The sequence below is a fragment of the Brassica oleracea genome, chromosome C2, assembly GCF_000695525.1.
Source record: "Brassica oleracea var. oleracea cultivar TO1000 chromosome C2, BOL, whole genome shotgun sequence".
Classification (NCBI taxonomy): domain Eukaryota; kingdom Viridiplantae; phylum Streptophyta; class Magnoliopsida; order Brassicales; family Brassicaceae; genus Brassica; species Brassica oleracea.
This window is the reverse complement of record NC_027749.1, coordinates 51,404,964-51,420,000: the sequence shown is the minus strand read 5'-3', so window position 1 is coordinate 51,420,000 and position 15,037 is coordinate 51,404,964. Positions and strand designations below refer to the sequence as shown.

At 32.7% G+C, this 15,037-nt stretch overlaps 1 protein-coding gene across 2 annotated transcripts; it reads right to left on the bottom strand.

The window, feature by feature from the left end:
- Positions 1-10,439: 10,439 nt before the first annotated feature.
- On the bottom strand, positions 10,440-12,339 carry LOC106324887 (rac-like GTP-binding protein ARAC10). 2 transcript variants are annotated; one of them, XM_013762885.1, is made up of 8 exons: positions 12,116-12,339; positions 11,588-11,675; positions 11,394-11,503; positions 11,251-11,314; positions 11,109-11,173; positions 10,955-11,020; positions 10,772-10,884; positions 10,440-10,687 (listed from the first exon to the last, which is right to left on the bottom strand). In XM_013762885.1, the coding sequence occupies exons 1-8, from the start codon at positions 12,209-12,211 to the stop codon at positions 10,654-10,656; spliced, it is 636 nt and encodes a 211-aa protein (XP_013618339.1). In that variant the 5' UTR covers positions 12,212-12,339; the 3' UTR covers positions 10,440-10,653. The 2 variants fall into 2 exon arrangements, with proteins under 2 accessions (XP_013618339.1, XP_013618338.1); XM_013762884.1 differs by having other exon boundaries at positions 10,440-10,690; positions 12,116-12,336.
- Between the last annotated feature and the right edge of the window lie 2,698 nt (positions 12,340-15,037).

The following is a 15,037-nucleotide window of genomic DNA, read 5'->3' as shown; positions in this document are numbered from 1 at the left end:
TCATCTGTCTCCATTGGGGCATCATCCTGCAGCCAAAAATGAATTCTTTGTTAGTGGTGAAAACGCAAAGCTATTTATGTGGCACAAAAAGTGTGTTCTTTGCAATTCACCTGATTATGACTTGGTTCTGGAGTGTGGGATGGTGTGTTGGACTGCTTGCGACGAAATAAAAGTTTGTTGAAAGATGATAGCCTTACATGAGATCGCTTCTTCCTACGTTTCATCTCGCGTTTGAGCTGCTTCACTTGCGTTGAAAGTTGGATCACCATCTCCGTAAGTTGAACGTTGGTGAAGCTTTGGGTGGTTGAACGTGTAAAGTAGGAACTTATACGCCTTTGCTTCTTTGCAGACGGTTGTTTTGTTTTTAGAGATTGCTTAATAGTAGCAGCCTTCTTCTTGACACGGATCTTTGGCTTCTTGATGATAGGCTCAGATGTAACCACGCCATGCCACATATGTTTGTTGAAGGAATGTTGACCAGCTATAAGTTGTTCCAAGTAGAGAACACTGTCGTCCTTCGCATCGTCTGGAAACAGACCCCATCCTGGTTGTGGCTCACTTTCGATGGGTATAATAGGAGTGACTACCAGCTGAGAAAATTCAAAAGCATCTTAGTTTTGTAAAATGATTAGATTAAAAAATACATTTTGGAGTTAGTTTAATACAAAAGTTTTAGACTTACATTGGGGTCAAATTCGACGCGTCGGATGTGGATGGCATTGATTGACTTGTGCTGTGGTAGAGTACCATCTTCCAAGTCCATCAAGGTGAGGTTGTTTAATGGAGCCGGTATATAATCCAGAAGCAGGGGGATGGCACGAAATGCTACAAGCTGAAGTGAAAGTGGGAAGCCTTGTAATCTGAAACTGCGCTGCTTGAGCTTCTTGACAAGTGTAGCAACAGGATCTTCACATTTTTTGGGGACAAACTTCGATGGTTTCATGCATGAGATGGTCTTGAGGAAAGACTCTCTACCCCATGGGAAAGCAAGAAATGTTTTGAGGTTTTCAACCATCCTAACATAATGAGGAGTGGGGCGTGCTTCTTGTTTGTGAGCGATGAGAACTCCGTCGACGATTATAATGAGAGCAATCCGTATCTTTTTCCACCCATCCATATCTTTGTCGGTCTCAAGCATCCGACAAAGATCAGCAATCGTCACAAATTTTTTCTTCCCAAAAAGTCTCTTCCATACTCTATCTTTGCCGGCGACAATAGCTTTAGCGGTTTTGGGATTGTATCTCTCAGAGTATGAACCACAAGGGAGGCCCGTGACAGTGCCAAATTCCTCAAGACCATATCGGAAAGGAAAACCACCAAAAGCGGACCAAAGCGTGTTCTTTGGAAGACAAACAAGCTGACGAGTAAGAAACGCGTGGATCAGCTTACACGACACAGGGCATTGACGAGCAGGGAGGTCGAAGAGTTTCCCGAAACAGGACCTACGGATGGTTTCAAATTCCGCCGTGTCGCGAAGAACGTTGCGAATAAAAGGGAGTAGATCCGGAGAGGAATAGATGTTATGACGCCTGGTGGGGAACCGGTCCGTCGCGAAAAGTCGAAGAGGTAGACGGAGGTCCGGTGGAGATGGATCTACATATATAAAACAAATCAGATTCTGGGATTTTGGAAAAAACGAGAGCAGCAGGTAGAGTGAAATACCTCCGACTTCGTATTGTGGTGGCGTTTCCTCGTCCTCCACTAAGACCTTCTTCTTTGACTTTGGTTTCCTCATGGTTCACGGCGTAGGCGAAGAGAGGGAGTGTTGACGGCTTAAGATTCGAGACGGAGAGTATGAGGCGGAGAGGAAGAAATTGAAGATCAATTAGGTTTTGTGATTTGGGGAAAAGAGGGAGTGTTGATACGCTTTTGATTTTTTTTTAAAAAAAATTGATGACGCCCTTGGTTAAAAAGCAAACTCTGGTTGGGTTAGTTTAGAGGGTATACGTGACATTGCAGGCAGATAAAGTGTGTCACATGACTATTGTGTCTGATTGTGTAATATGAAAGACAAAAAGTGTATTAGAATGTAAAAATTTCATCTTTTAGTGAGTTTTAACGCAATGAACGAGCAGTTTGTGAAATTATTAAATCTGATTGGATTATTATTATTCATCTAGAAATGAAGCTACACTAGTAGTTACATTTCCTTATGAGAGCGGAACTTTTAAATGACAGTTAATAAACACCAGGATGGATCTGTAATTAAAACACATTTTCTTACTAAATTTTTTACTCCTGGAAACAGATAGAATAATATTCTGAGAGGTCAACAGTAATCATAGATTTTGAACAGGAACAATGTATCAATCAGAGAGAGCGGTGCTGAAAAGAAATGATTAATTAATGATTAAATGGATAAAGATGAAAGGCATGTGAACAAACAAAGGACGTGAGGAATCTTTTTTTTTCATTAAAGTTTGCATTTTTCGAAAAGTCATAATCTTTTTTCTTACTATTAATTAAAGTTGCTAAAGTTTAAAGTTAAACCCCATCTCTACAGGCTTGGAATTTTTGTAAAATTGTAGCTAAAAACTTTTCATAATTCAAGTTGCTGAAATCTGCCAAACAATATTTCATTCTTGCATTACTTTCTATAAATAAATTTCTAGAAGTGTCTGGTTGGTTAGAGGAACAAGAAAACAAAAGAAAATACTCGAATACGGTAATCTTTGGGACTAGTCGTATACTTAAAGCATAAAAGTAAAAGACTAGAGATAGCGAGCAACACATGAGAGATAAACGTTACGTCCACCTTTTTCATTGCAATCCAACAAAACAATTATAAAGATACTTTTAACGTAAAAAACACCAATATTTGTAGGGACACCGGACATGATATGTATACTTAGTGGCTGATGGGAATCAAAAATTTAATTTGGCCAACAAACTTCTTGAGTACAGCTTTTATTAACACAAGCAAGGTTACTATAAATATGAAATATGTGTTTACTTTGATTTTCTATACTACAACTTACTCCTGTATATCATGATGATCAAACTCAACGTTTTGTCATAACCACTGATGCATCGTTTTCGAATTAATTTATGGTAATAGCTAGCTAGCACAACTGTTTTTGACCTATTTTCACCTTATTGACAACATTATTAACATAAACATGGTTACATTTGAGATAATGTGGTGTTTACTTTGATGTTCTATACTACACTTACTCTTGTTTATTCTAATGAAGTTCTAACTCAACGTTTTGTCATAACCACCGTCGATGCCATCGGTTTTTTTGAATAAATTTATGGTAATAACTAGCTAGCACAACTGTTTTGCCCTGATTTCACCTTATAATACATTACATTATAGTGTTTTCGTTAGAAATATGAACTGTAAAAACAAAAATCAGTCATGATTAGACCAATACTATCCACATATGCATGTAGCATTTTCAACTGCTGCATCGATCAGTTACATGTTTCTACACAAAATATTAACATCTAAAATCTCATGAATGTTTCGTTGAATGTATCTCTTCAAATTTTATTCAAGGTCTCACACACATTATCCATGCGGGCCTTTAATTAATGCAAACTAAACCTTGAAATTTTGAAATGAGATATGCATTCAATTATTTCTTCACGTGATTAATTGATGACTAATCATAAACCGGGCCTCGTGGTCTGGTGGTATAGGAACCTCGGCTGAGGTGCCCGCCATCACGAGTTCGAGGTCTGGCCACAGCGGATTTAACATGGTTTCCGTTTGGCCGCCAGGATCCTCCAGTTCCGGTTGGACGCGGTGGTATAGTCGGACTAAGGTCCGGATACCTGGATTATCAAAAAAAAAAAAAAAAAAAAAAAAAAAAAACCAGCTGTAATATTGTCGAAAGGAATTTTTCCCGTGATTGAGAATCTGGTCTGAAACATTATACAAGTGTAGTAATTAAACCACTAATTAGCGAACAAAGTATTTTAGGACAAACTTTTAAAAGATATTTGAGCGTATACGTCAAGAGCTAGTGTTCATAGTATTTTATAAAATTATGGAGAATGACCACATAATCATTGAGATTGGAGACTCGCAAAGCTGTTGTGAAAGTTGATATGGACGCAATATTCTGAATTTCTATTATTATATTCTTCTTATTATCACTATTATCATTTATAGTTTTTGATGACAATTTTTATCAGTTATGGCTTTTCTTTGTTAATGGATTTAATTGTAAAATTATTTACCGAACTTTATATAAATAATAATTACAACATTATTTTAATCGAAAAAGGAAAAAACGGGGAGTGAGGAAGAGAGGAGCACATGGGATGGGAGTGAAAGCTTTCTGGCGTACACAACACAACACTCTCATGTGCCTTTCTCTCTACCTGGTGATGGGTTTGACTGATATACTTAGTAAAAGCTTCGTTCAATTAATCACATAATTCAATTTCCATAAACATACGAAGTATATTGAGTCAAATGTTAGAAATGCCCAGCCAAACGGGTTGCTATATAGTATATAGAGTATACGTACGTATTCACAATTTTACCTATATATTCAACTGAAATACACATGATTTCTAAGCCTAAAGAAACAAAAGAGATATGGGGGAGCATGGGGAATTTGGTGATCCTGACTATAATACTTACGGTGGTCATGATGGTTCTAAGTCTGCTTACCTTGACCGTGCTAGCATCCATGTGTCCGGTCCAAGAATGCAAAAATCCATCTGAAAAGGTGACATTTTCTGACTATGCGAACGCATATTTACTCGTGATTGCGTCTATGTGTACATGTAGATGTATGGGGAAATTGACAAAGTTTATAATTATTAAATACAAGTTGCTTGGGGTTGCAGAACTAGAAGGGAATAAAGGAAAATGAAGGTCTAATAAAACTTGTCATATGTAAATTATTTTCTAAAATAAAATAAAATAAGACTGATATATCAAAAGCCTATAGCCAAATGCTTTCAAAATTTTAGGCAAAAAGATGACAAGACGAACAAACATTACATATGCCATATATCATTGTTTTATTTTACTTTTTTTTTTATTAAAAGCTCAGGAATTTTGAATTTATAAAAGTTATAGATGTTCCTTAGAAATGCGGGAGTTTTAAAACAAAATTCTTATAGAGCTTAAATGAAAGCGCGGGAATTTTGAAACCTTAAAATTTAGACATTTTAATTAAAAATGGCAAAGTGTATAAAAGGCATTTATTTTCTTTTCTTTACATTAAACCGTTATTTTTTGTAACTAAAAACAACTTTACCGGTAAAACAAATACTGCATGATGAATGGATGGTCTGTTCTGCATCTTTTGATCTACGAACTGTTACATCCTGAGTTGTGATATGTGGAATAAGGCTTAAGAGAATTGATTTGGCTACCTATGTCACCAAAGTTGACTTACATTTTTCATCACACATCCGTTTAGAACTCCATGGTTAAGCGTGCTTGGGCTGGAGTAGTGAAAGGATGGGTGACCTATCGGGAAGTGATTCGCGATACCGTGCGAGTGAGGCCAAAGCACGGGGAAAAGTCGGGTGGTGATTACAGAGTCAGTAAACAATGATTTCGAGCCTTGGAAAATTAATGCACCACCCGTCCGATGGGATGGGCCCACGGGCCGAGTGAGCGGACGTGGGTGGCTCGTTAGTCGTGGGCGGGTGGGGGCGTTACAAAAACTATCATGGTTTTCTTACTACATGTTAATTATTTTGAGATTGTTTGTTTGTATTTGAGTTCTAATTTCATGCGTATAACAGAAGATAGAATGGGAGCTTGTGGTCTTCGTCGTGAATCATTGCATATGTTCTTCCCATGTCTCTTCAGAATCTGAAAAACTTTGGATCCTCCAGTGTTTCTCTCAAGTCCAGATACACATCTTTGAATTGGTCTTATCCGTTTTTGTTTTGTAAATGAAGGTGAAAGCATATACAGCAATTACATATATCAAACTTGGACTGAAAATTTGGCCAATAGTTTCGGGAGTTGAAACTCCAAAAAGTGCTATAATTACTCTTTATTGAGTCAATATAGATATTACCAAAACAACATAATCGGAATTGGGTAATATATCACAAGCATTATTTACTGAAACCATATAATTACCCTTTATTAATTTCTCTTACAGTACTTTATAAATTGTTTTTTTGTTGTATATGAAATTAACCAAGCAATATCTTTAAGTTACATATGTTTGTAACTTTGTTCAATTCAATTTCTATAAACATGAATTATAGCGAGTCAGATGTGAGAAATATACAAACAAATGCGTTGCTATAAACAGTGTACACAATTTCTCCTATATAACTTTCATTGGAATACACATGACTTTCAAGCCCAAAAAAACGAGAGAGACATGGAGAGATATGGAATTCGTTGATCATGACAATGATACTTATGCCGGTGATGGTTTTAAGACTGCTAACCGTTACAATGGTAGCATCCATGTATCTGGAACTGGTCAAAGAAGACAACTATCTACTTAAAACCTTCAAAGTGATGCTCTCTAACTATGTGTATACCAACATTTACTCTTGATTGGGTCTTGTATATTTATGTTTATGACTCTGTAAATAGGGAAATTGATAAAGTTTGTAATTTTTAAATACAAATTGTTTGGGGTTACTGAGCCAGAGGGATTAAAGGCAATGGAGATGTATCAAGACCTCTTATCATGTAAACTCTTTTCTAGAAAAATAAAATAAGATCAAAAGCCTATAGCCAAATGCTTTCCAAAGTTTATGCAAAAAGATGATCAGATTAACAAACATTATATTTGCCACATATCATTGTCTTATTTTACTTGTTTTTGGTTAAAAACACAGGAATTATGAAGTTATAAAAGTTATAAATGCTAACTAGAAATGCGAGAATTTTGAAACCATAAAATTTATAGTTTAAATAAACGGGAGAATTTTTGATATTATAAAATTTATACATTTTAATTAAATATGACAAAGTGTCGAAGCTATAAAAGTTATATTTGTTTTTCCTTCTTAAAAATTAAACAATTATTTCACATAATGAAAAATACTCTTTATTAATTTCTTGTTGTTAGTATTATTTACTAAATCCATATATGTAACTACATTTTATTAATTTCTTTTACAGCTACCCTTAAATGATTATTTTTATTGTTAAAATGTATAAAACAAAAAAAAACAAGAAAAACATAGGAAAAATAAATATAAAAAAAAATTTTAAAAAATTTTTGAATATGAAATTACCCCAGAAATATCTTTACAACTTGCATAGTTTTATTTATTCAATTAATTACACATAATTCTGTTTCCATAAAGATATAATTATATTGAGTCAAATGTGATAAATGGACAGACAAATAGGTTTCCATAAACAATATACATATTTACAATTTCAAAACCCAAAGAAAAGAGAGAGAGACATGGAGAGCATATGGAGTTTGGTGATCATGATGATGATACTTATGGTGATGGTGGTTTTAAGACTGCTTACCGTTATAATGGATGTATCCATGTATCTGGAACTGGCCAAAAAAGGCAAATATCTAACTGAAACCTTCAAAGTGACGTTCTCTAACTATGTGTACCCACATCTACTCTTGATTGGGGTCTATGTGTATATTTATGTTTATTGCTCTATATATAGGGAAATTGATAAAGTTTGTAATTTTTAAATATAAATTGCTTGGGGTTACGGAGGAGCCGGAGGGATTAAAGGCAAATGAAGGTGTATCAGAGCCTCTCCTCATGTAAATCCTTTTCTAGAAAAATAAAATAAAATAAACTGATATATCAAAAGTCTATAACAAAATGCTTTCAAAATTTTAATGATTAGATGAACAAACATTATCTGCCATACATCATTGTTTTATTTACTTTTTTCGGTTAAAACGTGGAAATTTTGAAGTTATGAAAGTTATAAATATTGGCTAGAAACACATGAATTTGTAAACCATAAGATTTATAAAGTTTAAATAAAACGCGGGAAATTTTGAAACCATAAGATTTATAGAGCTTAAATAAAACGCGGAAAATTTTGAAACCATAAAATTTATATACTTTAAGTACAAATGACAAAGTGTCTAAGCTATAAAAGTAATTTTTTTTCTTTCAAATTAGACAATTATTTCAAATAATAAAAAACAATCTAACCAATAGAAAATAATACTGCATGAAACAATTTTACAGGTATATTGAGCTAATTCACCTTTATTATAAAGCGTTAAGGAAAAATATGAGTTTTACATATATTACAAACCAACAAATAAAGCCTCCTGAATTTTACTAGGACGTGACATGAGAGAGTATCAACAAGGTTCTTTTTGGTGAACAAATCTGCAAAAGTATCATGGGGTTTCTTGCTACATTTAATTTATTTTGAGGAAGGGATTTTTTGTTTGTGTTTGAGTTTTGATTTACACGCGCATTTGTTCGTCAAGTTACTAACAGAAGACACAACGGGAGTTTGTGTTCACTGTGAATCATTTGCATATGTTCTTCCCATGTCTCTTCAAAATCTGAGAAACTTGGGATCCTCCAGTGTTTCTCTCAAGTCCAAAGAGAACCGTGACATGAAGATGAAGAAGTCAATCCAAATTCTTTCTCGTGGAATAGAGGAGAGAATTAAATAAATGCTTATTATTTAATTGCTATAAATTTAATATATATTAAAAGTTTAGAGGACTGAATTTCACTTGACTTTAAATTTAATCGTAGAACTAGATTTTGACCCGCGGGTTTGTTTTCGAAATTAAATAATTTTTTTTAATATGAATTTTTATATAAAATAGTGTAAAATTCTAGACACATTTATGTGGAATCGTGAACCGAACCATATCAAACTGAAAACACACAAAACCCAAATTAAAATGAATTTTATAAATAACCGAGTTGATTCTATATCTGGGGAGTCGAATAACTGAAACCGAATAGAAAATCAAATGGATGCCTGAATTTTAAAATACAAATTATATACCTACAAATAATAAATTATATTTAATTTCTAAATAACCAAATATCCTAAAATGGCTATTTATAAACCAAATTACATGTAAAGCTGAATAACCCAAATTTTATTCAAAATATTTAAAATTATCCAAATTATCTGATATTTTTATTCAAACAAACCGAATTACCCGATATTTAAACTGAAAATCTTAATTATCCAGCAATTTTTATCTACAAACCTGAAATTACTTGAAAGCCAGAATTAAACCGGAATAGAACTGGACCCATTTTTGAGATATTAGCCGGATTCAAACTACGCTACCGAACCAAAGCAAAACCTAAATAACCCAACTAAAACCAAACCGAACTTTGTAAATACATGAACGGTTCCCAAATTTCTAAAACCAAACATTAAAAACCAACTGATATGTTTCCATCAATTTTGGATTTAATGAAAACCTATTAATTAAAAATCAGATAAAATTCAAAAACTCGCCATTAAACATATGAACCGACACAACCCGCTTGCTGTGGCGGGGCGGCTTTTTTTGTTTCTGCCATAATGCTTAAGTTCCTCTTATTATCAATGATAATGATACAAATCGGATCCTAGATGTAGAAATAAATATAAGAGTGCATACCTATATTTTTATTATTTTAATAATATTAATAAAAAAAATAAAACCCAGAAAACATTAAAATACTTTTTAAATTGACTAAAGTTCTCATGTATTTTATAATAATACATAAAACTAAATAAACTATTTGATTTGTCATATGAAGTACATGTATATGAAATCAGATTATAGTTTAGAAATATATGAAATAGGGTTTAGGATATATGGCTTAAAAGTTTATGGAAATATGGTTTAGGGTATAGGGTTTGATTTATACTGAAAATATGATAAAATCTCTAGAAAATATGTATTTAAACAAATACATATAGATTCAAGAAAATACATGAAAATGGTGAGAGTCAAATGAGTAAATACTATATGGTTTATGGTATAGGGATTTGGTTTGTATTGGAAATATGCATACTACCTTTGAACATATTTTGTAAGTTCATACACACATTTTTTTAAAAAAATAGCCTACCAACTAATTTCATCACGATGGGTAGTATTTTGATTTTTTATATATGTTTGGTTATATAAGGTCGAAAATATGTATATTCCATATTATTAATTTGTTTTGACTTTTTCCTTACGTAATGAAGTGAACATTAATGCACTTAAAATATTGAGATGTGTAAAAGGACATGTTAGATGCAAAAATATCGGGTGATAGCAGTTGGAGTTTCCCTTTTTAACAATATTGATAATTTTGATTAACTAAGATAAATATAAAATAAGACATATTAAGATTATAGTGAATAGGTCGAACAACTTTGTTTAAGTAAATTTTTTCAGAATGTTTCTCTTTTAATAGTATAGATTATAGTGGAATTTAGTTAACTGTTTAAAAATGTTACAACCATTAATATAATTAAATAAGTACATTAGTTTATTGGGTTGGTCTTAAAACCGAACCACATTTGCAACCTTGTACTCTTTGTTACAAGAAAATGACTAATATATTGCAATAACAGGTTTGAAACAAATAAACATAATTGAGTTAATAATAGTAAGCTCTCTGACTCTTTCTCTCTTCAATGTAAACTATTTGATTGATTAGAGGCTAATAATCTTTCTTCTATTACCTCGTCTATATATATGTCTCTCATTTATCACACAAACTCAAAAGTGAAATGTAAGATCATCATCATCAATGCCGAGTCACCATCCTCCCACAGAGAATGCTTCTGTCCAAAAAGAAAGGTAAAAATCACTATCTTCCAAATCAAATGAAAACAGAGTTTGTTAAGGTCTATCTATATACTTACGATAAACACCCATGTGTTGACTTTTGCTTCTTCTTCTTCTTTGTCTTCTCCTTTTGTTTAACCACCGGTTTGATCACTTCCTTGATTGCAGAATCAAAAACTGCTTTCACGTTCTGCAAAACGTAAAACTTTCAGTGCTCTGTCTATCTAAATGAGAAGAGTTGTATAGTAAAGAACATATACCTGTTGAGTTTTTGAGCTGCATTCAATGTAATATGTTGCTCCAATTAGCTTACGCAGTTCCTCTCCCTGTGACATTGTAATGTTTATTCATACATAAAGCTTTATAAAAAAAGGAATCATATGGAATCTACATTCTACAGTACTGAGATCAAACCTGTGCAGTGGTTACAGGAGATAGTCCAGGGTGGTCAGCCAAATAGTGCCTATCTTCACGGAGATCTAAGTAAAATGTTGTAAGAATCATAAGTATGTAAATATATCTGAATGTTTGGTAAAATGTTACTCAGTTTCTTTACCTAATTTGGTACCAACAAGGACTAATGGAACTCCGGGGGCAAAGTGCTGGAGTTCAGGGATCCACTGACTCAACAAGAACATTCACATAACATTAGAAATGACTCGGTTACTAAAGTATGTATCAGTTTTCCCAAAATCAAACCTTTTTAAAGACATTCTCGTAGCTAGCTCGGCTGACCAATGAGAAAGACAAGACGAAAACATCTGCTCCTCTGTAACTTAAAGGCCTTAATCTGTTATAGTCTTCTTGCCCTGCAACCATAACAAAATGCAACAATCTTCAAATTAACCAATAGCAAAGAAGTTAACAAATGGACATATGAGTTGTTCCATTACCAGCAGTGTCCCATAGTCCTAAGTTCACAGTGGTGCCTTCAACTACAACGTTTGCACTAAAGTTGTCAAACACTGTTGGTATGTAGTCCTGTTACAACAAGTTCCATCAAAAAGGAGCTAACTTTGAATACCAATATAGATACTAAGAACCTTTTAAGACAAGGGGAAGCTCAAATTCGAGAAACCCAGAGAGATTTTCAGTGAATTGGAGATACCCATGAGAAAAAAGGAGCTAACTTTGAATACCTACATAGATTCTAAGAAAGGGGAAGCTAAAATTTGAGAAACCCATAGAGATTTTCAGTGAATAGGAGATACCCATGAGAGAAAGGAGCTAACTTTGAATACCTAGATAGATTCTAACAACCTTTTAAGACAAGGGGAAGCTAAAAATTGAGAAACCCAGATAGATTTTCAGTGGATTGGAGATACCCATGAGAAAAAGATTGAAACTTTGAGCTAAATCTGAGATTCCTGATCAAAATTTCAGACAGGGACAAGAGAGGTGTAATGAATTAGTAAACTCACAGTAGGGAATTTGTTGCTGGTGTAGCAGATGAGCATACAGGTTTTACCAACGGCGCCATCTCCAACAGTTACACATTTTATGAACTTTGAAGCCATTGAATCTCAGCACTCATACAAATCAAAACAAGAAGAGCAGACAAATAAGAAGAAGAAGAAGAAGAAAGATAGAGAGATATGAAGTGATTTACTTAAAAAGAGGAGTAGAAAAAACAAACACCACAATACAACATAGAAGGTAGGGTTCGTTGCAAAACTTTATGGCTTCTTTTTCATTTTCGTTTTTTTTTTTCTTTCTGTTTGCTCTTTTTCAATATTTCCAAATTTTTATATTAAAATGTTATTATAATTTTGTTAAATGGTGTTTGTTGGCTTTAGTTTTGGATGGGTGAGGTGAGGTGACGCACATGATCCATCTTCCTAGCTTCTCTCCGTTTCCTAAATTCTTGCTTCATTTATTACTCTTAACCAGCAACAGTGACAAGTGAACGATGGCTGATCTCATTTATGTATGGTTCATTAACATGTACCGTCGAATATATGTTTTGCTATTTTTTTTTTCTTTCTTAAAAAATATAATATAGAGCATAACCTACTATGGGTTTTACATACAATATGTCGGGATATTTATCATCGAAACAAAATTAGATTAAATTTTGTATATAGAAACCACCATTTCACAAGATATTTTATGAACAAGATGTAGCAAATTCTACTTTATATAATTAATAAAAATATATTTATCATCCTACTTGATAATCATAAACAAAAAAATACAAATAGAAGAGATATATTCAATTAATTTGAAGTCATTTGATTTTAGTTAAAATTTACTTATAATTTTAATTAAACCACTCTATAATCTCATACGTTTAGATGATTTTGGGCTTGGTCTAAAAAAAATTGATATTAAAAATATATATTTTATAATTTATAATTTTATTTTAAAATATTCATTTCTTATATTGATTGTGTGCATCATGGAATTTTTTCAGAAACTTATCATGAAATTTACTGAATAATGTTAAAATCGGCCAACAAGAGTTTCGTTGGCAACAACCAGCAATAAACATTCCCAAAGGATCATACATTATAATCCAACACCCTTACTAAATAATTCCTTTTTGTTTGTTCATGGGATATATAATATAATTTGTACAGTTCTTGTTTAGAAAGTAAAAGTGTATATTACATGTGTTGAGCCAAACTTGTCTGAAGACATCTACCAAAAGCGTAGATAAATGATCAACAAAGTCACATGTAGTATAATTTATAAGATAAGTTAAGAGTGATTTTAGTTGGAGTAATACCTACGACTAGACGCAACTACCATAAATATGAAAATTCAAAAGTAGAGGTGTTCACAAGGAGAGGACCACGGTGCTTATTGCTCTCTAGTCTAAAAGTGTATTATTTTACAAGTTATCCCCACCCAACACTTCCAAATTAATAAGATCTATAATTTAATAAGAAAGTAACTGTTTAGTAATACAATCAAATGATAAAACATGGAATAAATGAAAGGAACAAATTATCATTAGACTATAAAATGTAATATACATATACATTTTTATTTTGAAAATACATCTACTTAATCATGCGATTCTAGATATCATATGATTCAGAACAAAGTCGAATTACTAAACGTAAATAGTAATTAAAGTTGTATGCTAAATTTTAAATTAATATGTCCTGCTGGTGTAAGTAAGGATAACTTCACTAAAGAAACATTTGATTTGAAGTTAAAACGTGCAGCGGGCCGCATTTGATTGTCTATATATAGTTGACAATCAAACTTGTATTGAATCAGAGCTGCCCGAAATGTACTATTGAGCACAGGTTTGAGATTTGTTCCAAAATTAATATTTCAGTTGATTATGATTTGATTGTTTTTTTTCCTGAAGAATTCTGTTCCAGTTTATGAGAATGCAAGTCTCGTGGTCCAGTGATTGATCGAATTGGAACCAATGCCTTAACATAGATCTAATATCATGGAATAAGTAAACAGAGATGAAGACAAACATACATTTAACAAGTTAAATGCTTTTACACTCATGAACTACATGCTGAGTTTTACAAGAAGCAATTCTCAAAAGGGTCAGGTTTTAATGAACACTAGACACTATCAAACTAAATGGCACACCACTCTGGAAAGAGGATGAGACGGATGTTACATTAGTACACTTAAAGTTCTTAGTTACGCTTGATCACTTTTACTTTCTCATCTAATACCTGGTAGAGCAAGTCCCACGCATCATTTTTCAGCTTAGCAACTTGATCTCTAATATGAGAACCGAAAATTTACAGTTTTTTCTTACCCTTTTAGACCATCAATGATATTTGTAGCCCAAAGTTTCGAGACTCTTCTTTGTTTTAGCCACTAGAGATGAGAAATCATTCCTCACCTGTGAAAATATCAAATCAGAGTTATACCGAAACAATTCTTTGACATGATATCATGGTCAAATTAATAAACTAACCGAGAACATGTCAAGTGTAGATTTATTCTCATCTTCGAAAAACTGAGCAGAAGATAAGGACTTGGGTTTGAAAACTTTTTCTTGCTTCATACGATTCTCAGACCTAATTAATAACTAGACTCTGATCCGCGCGCCAGCGCGGATATGAATTTTCGGTTTATGGTTATTTATTTAACTAAATGATGTATTTGTAATATTTGATGTATTATATTCACCAAGTAAATAATTTTTTTGGCATCTTAAACTATCTATTTATGATGAATATTCGATATCATATACAAAATTGACCAAATAGACGTAATTAGAGAATTGTAGACGATATATAAAAACAATGGTTATTAATGTAAAATATGAAGAAATATTATATCATGACTTAGTATGGCATAAAAGATTATAAATTAGTTATACATGTTTAAAGAAAATAAAATGATTTTTAAACTTCTAT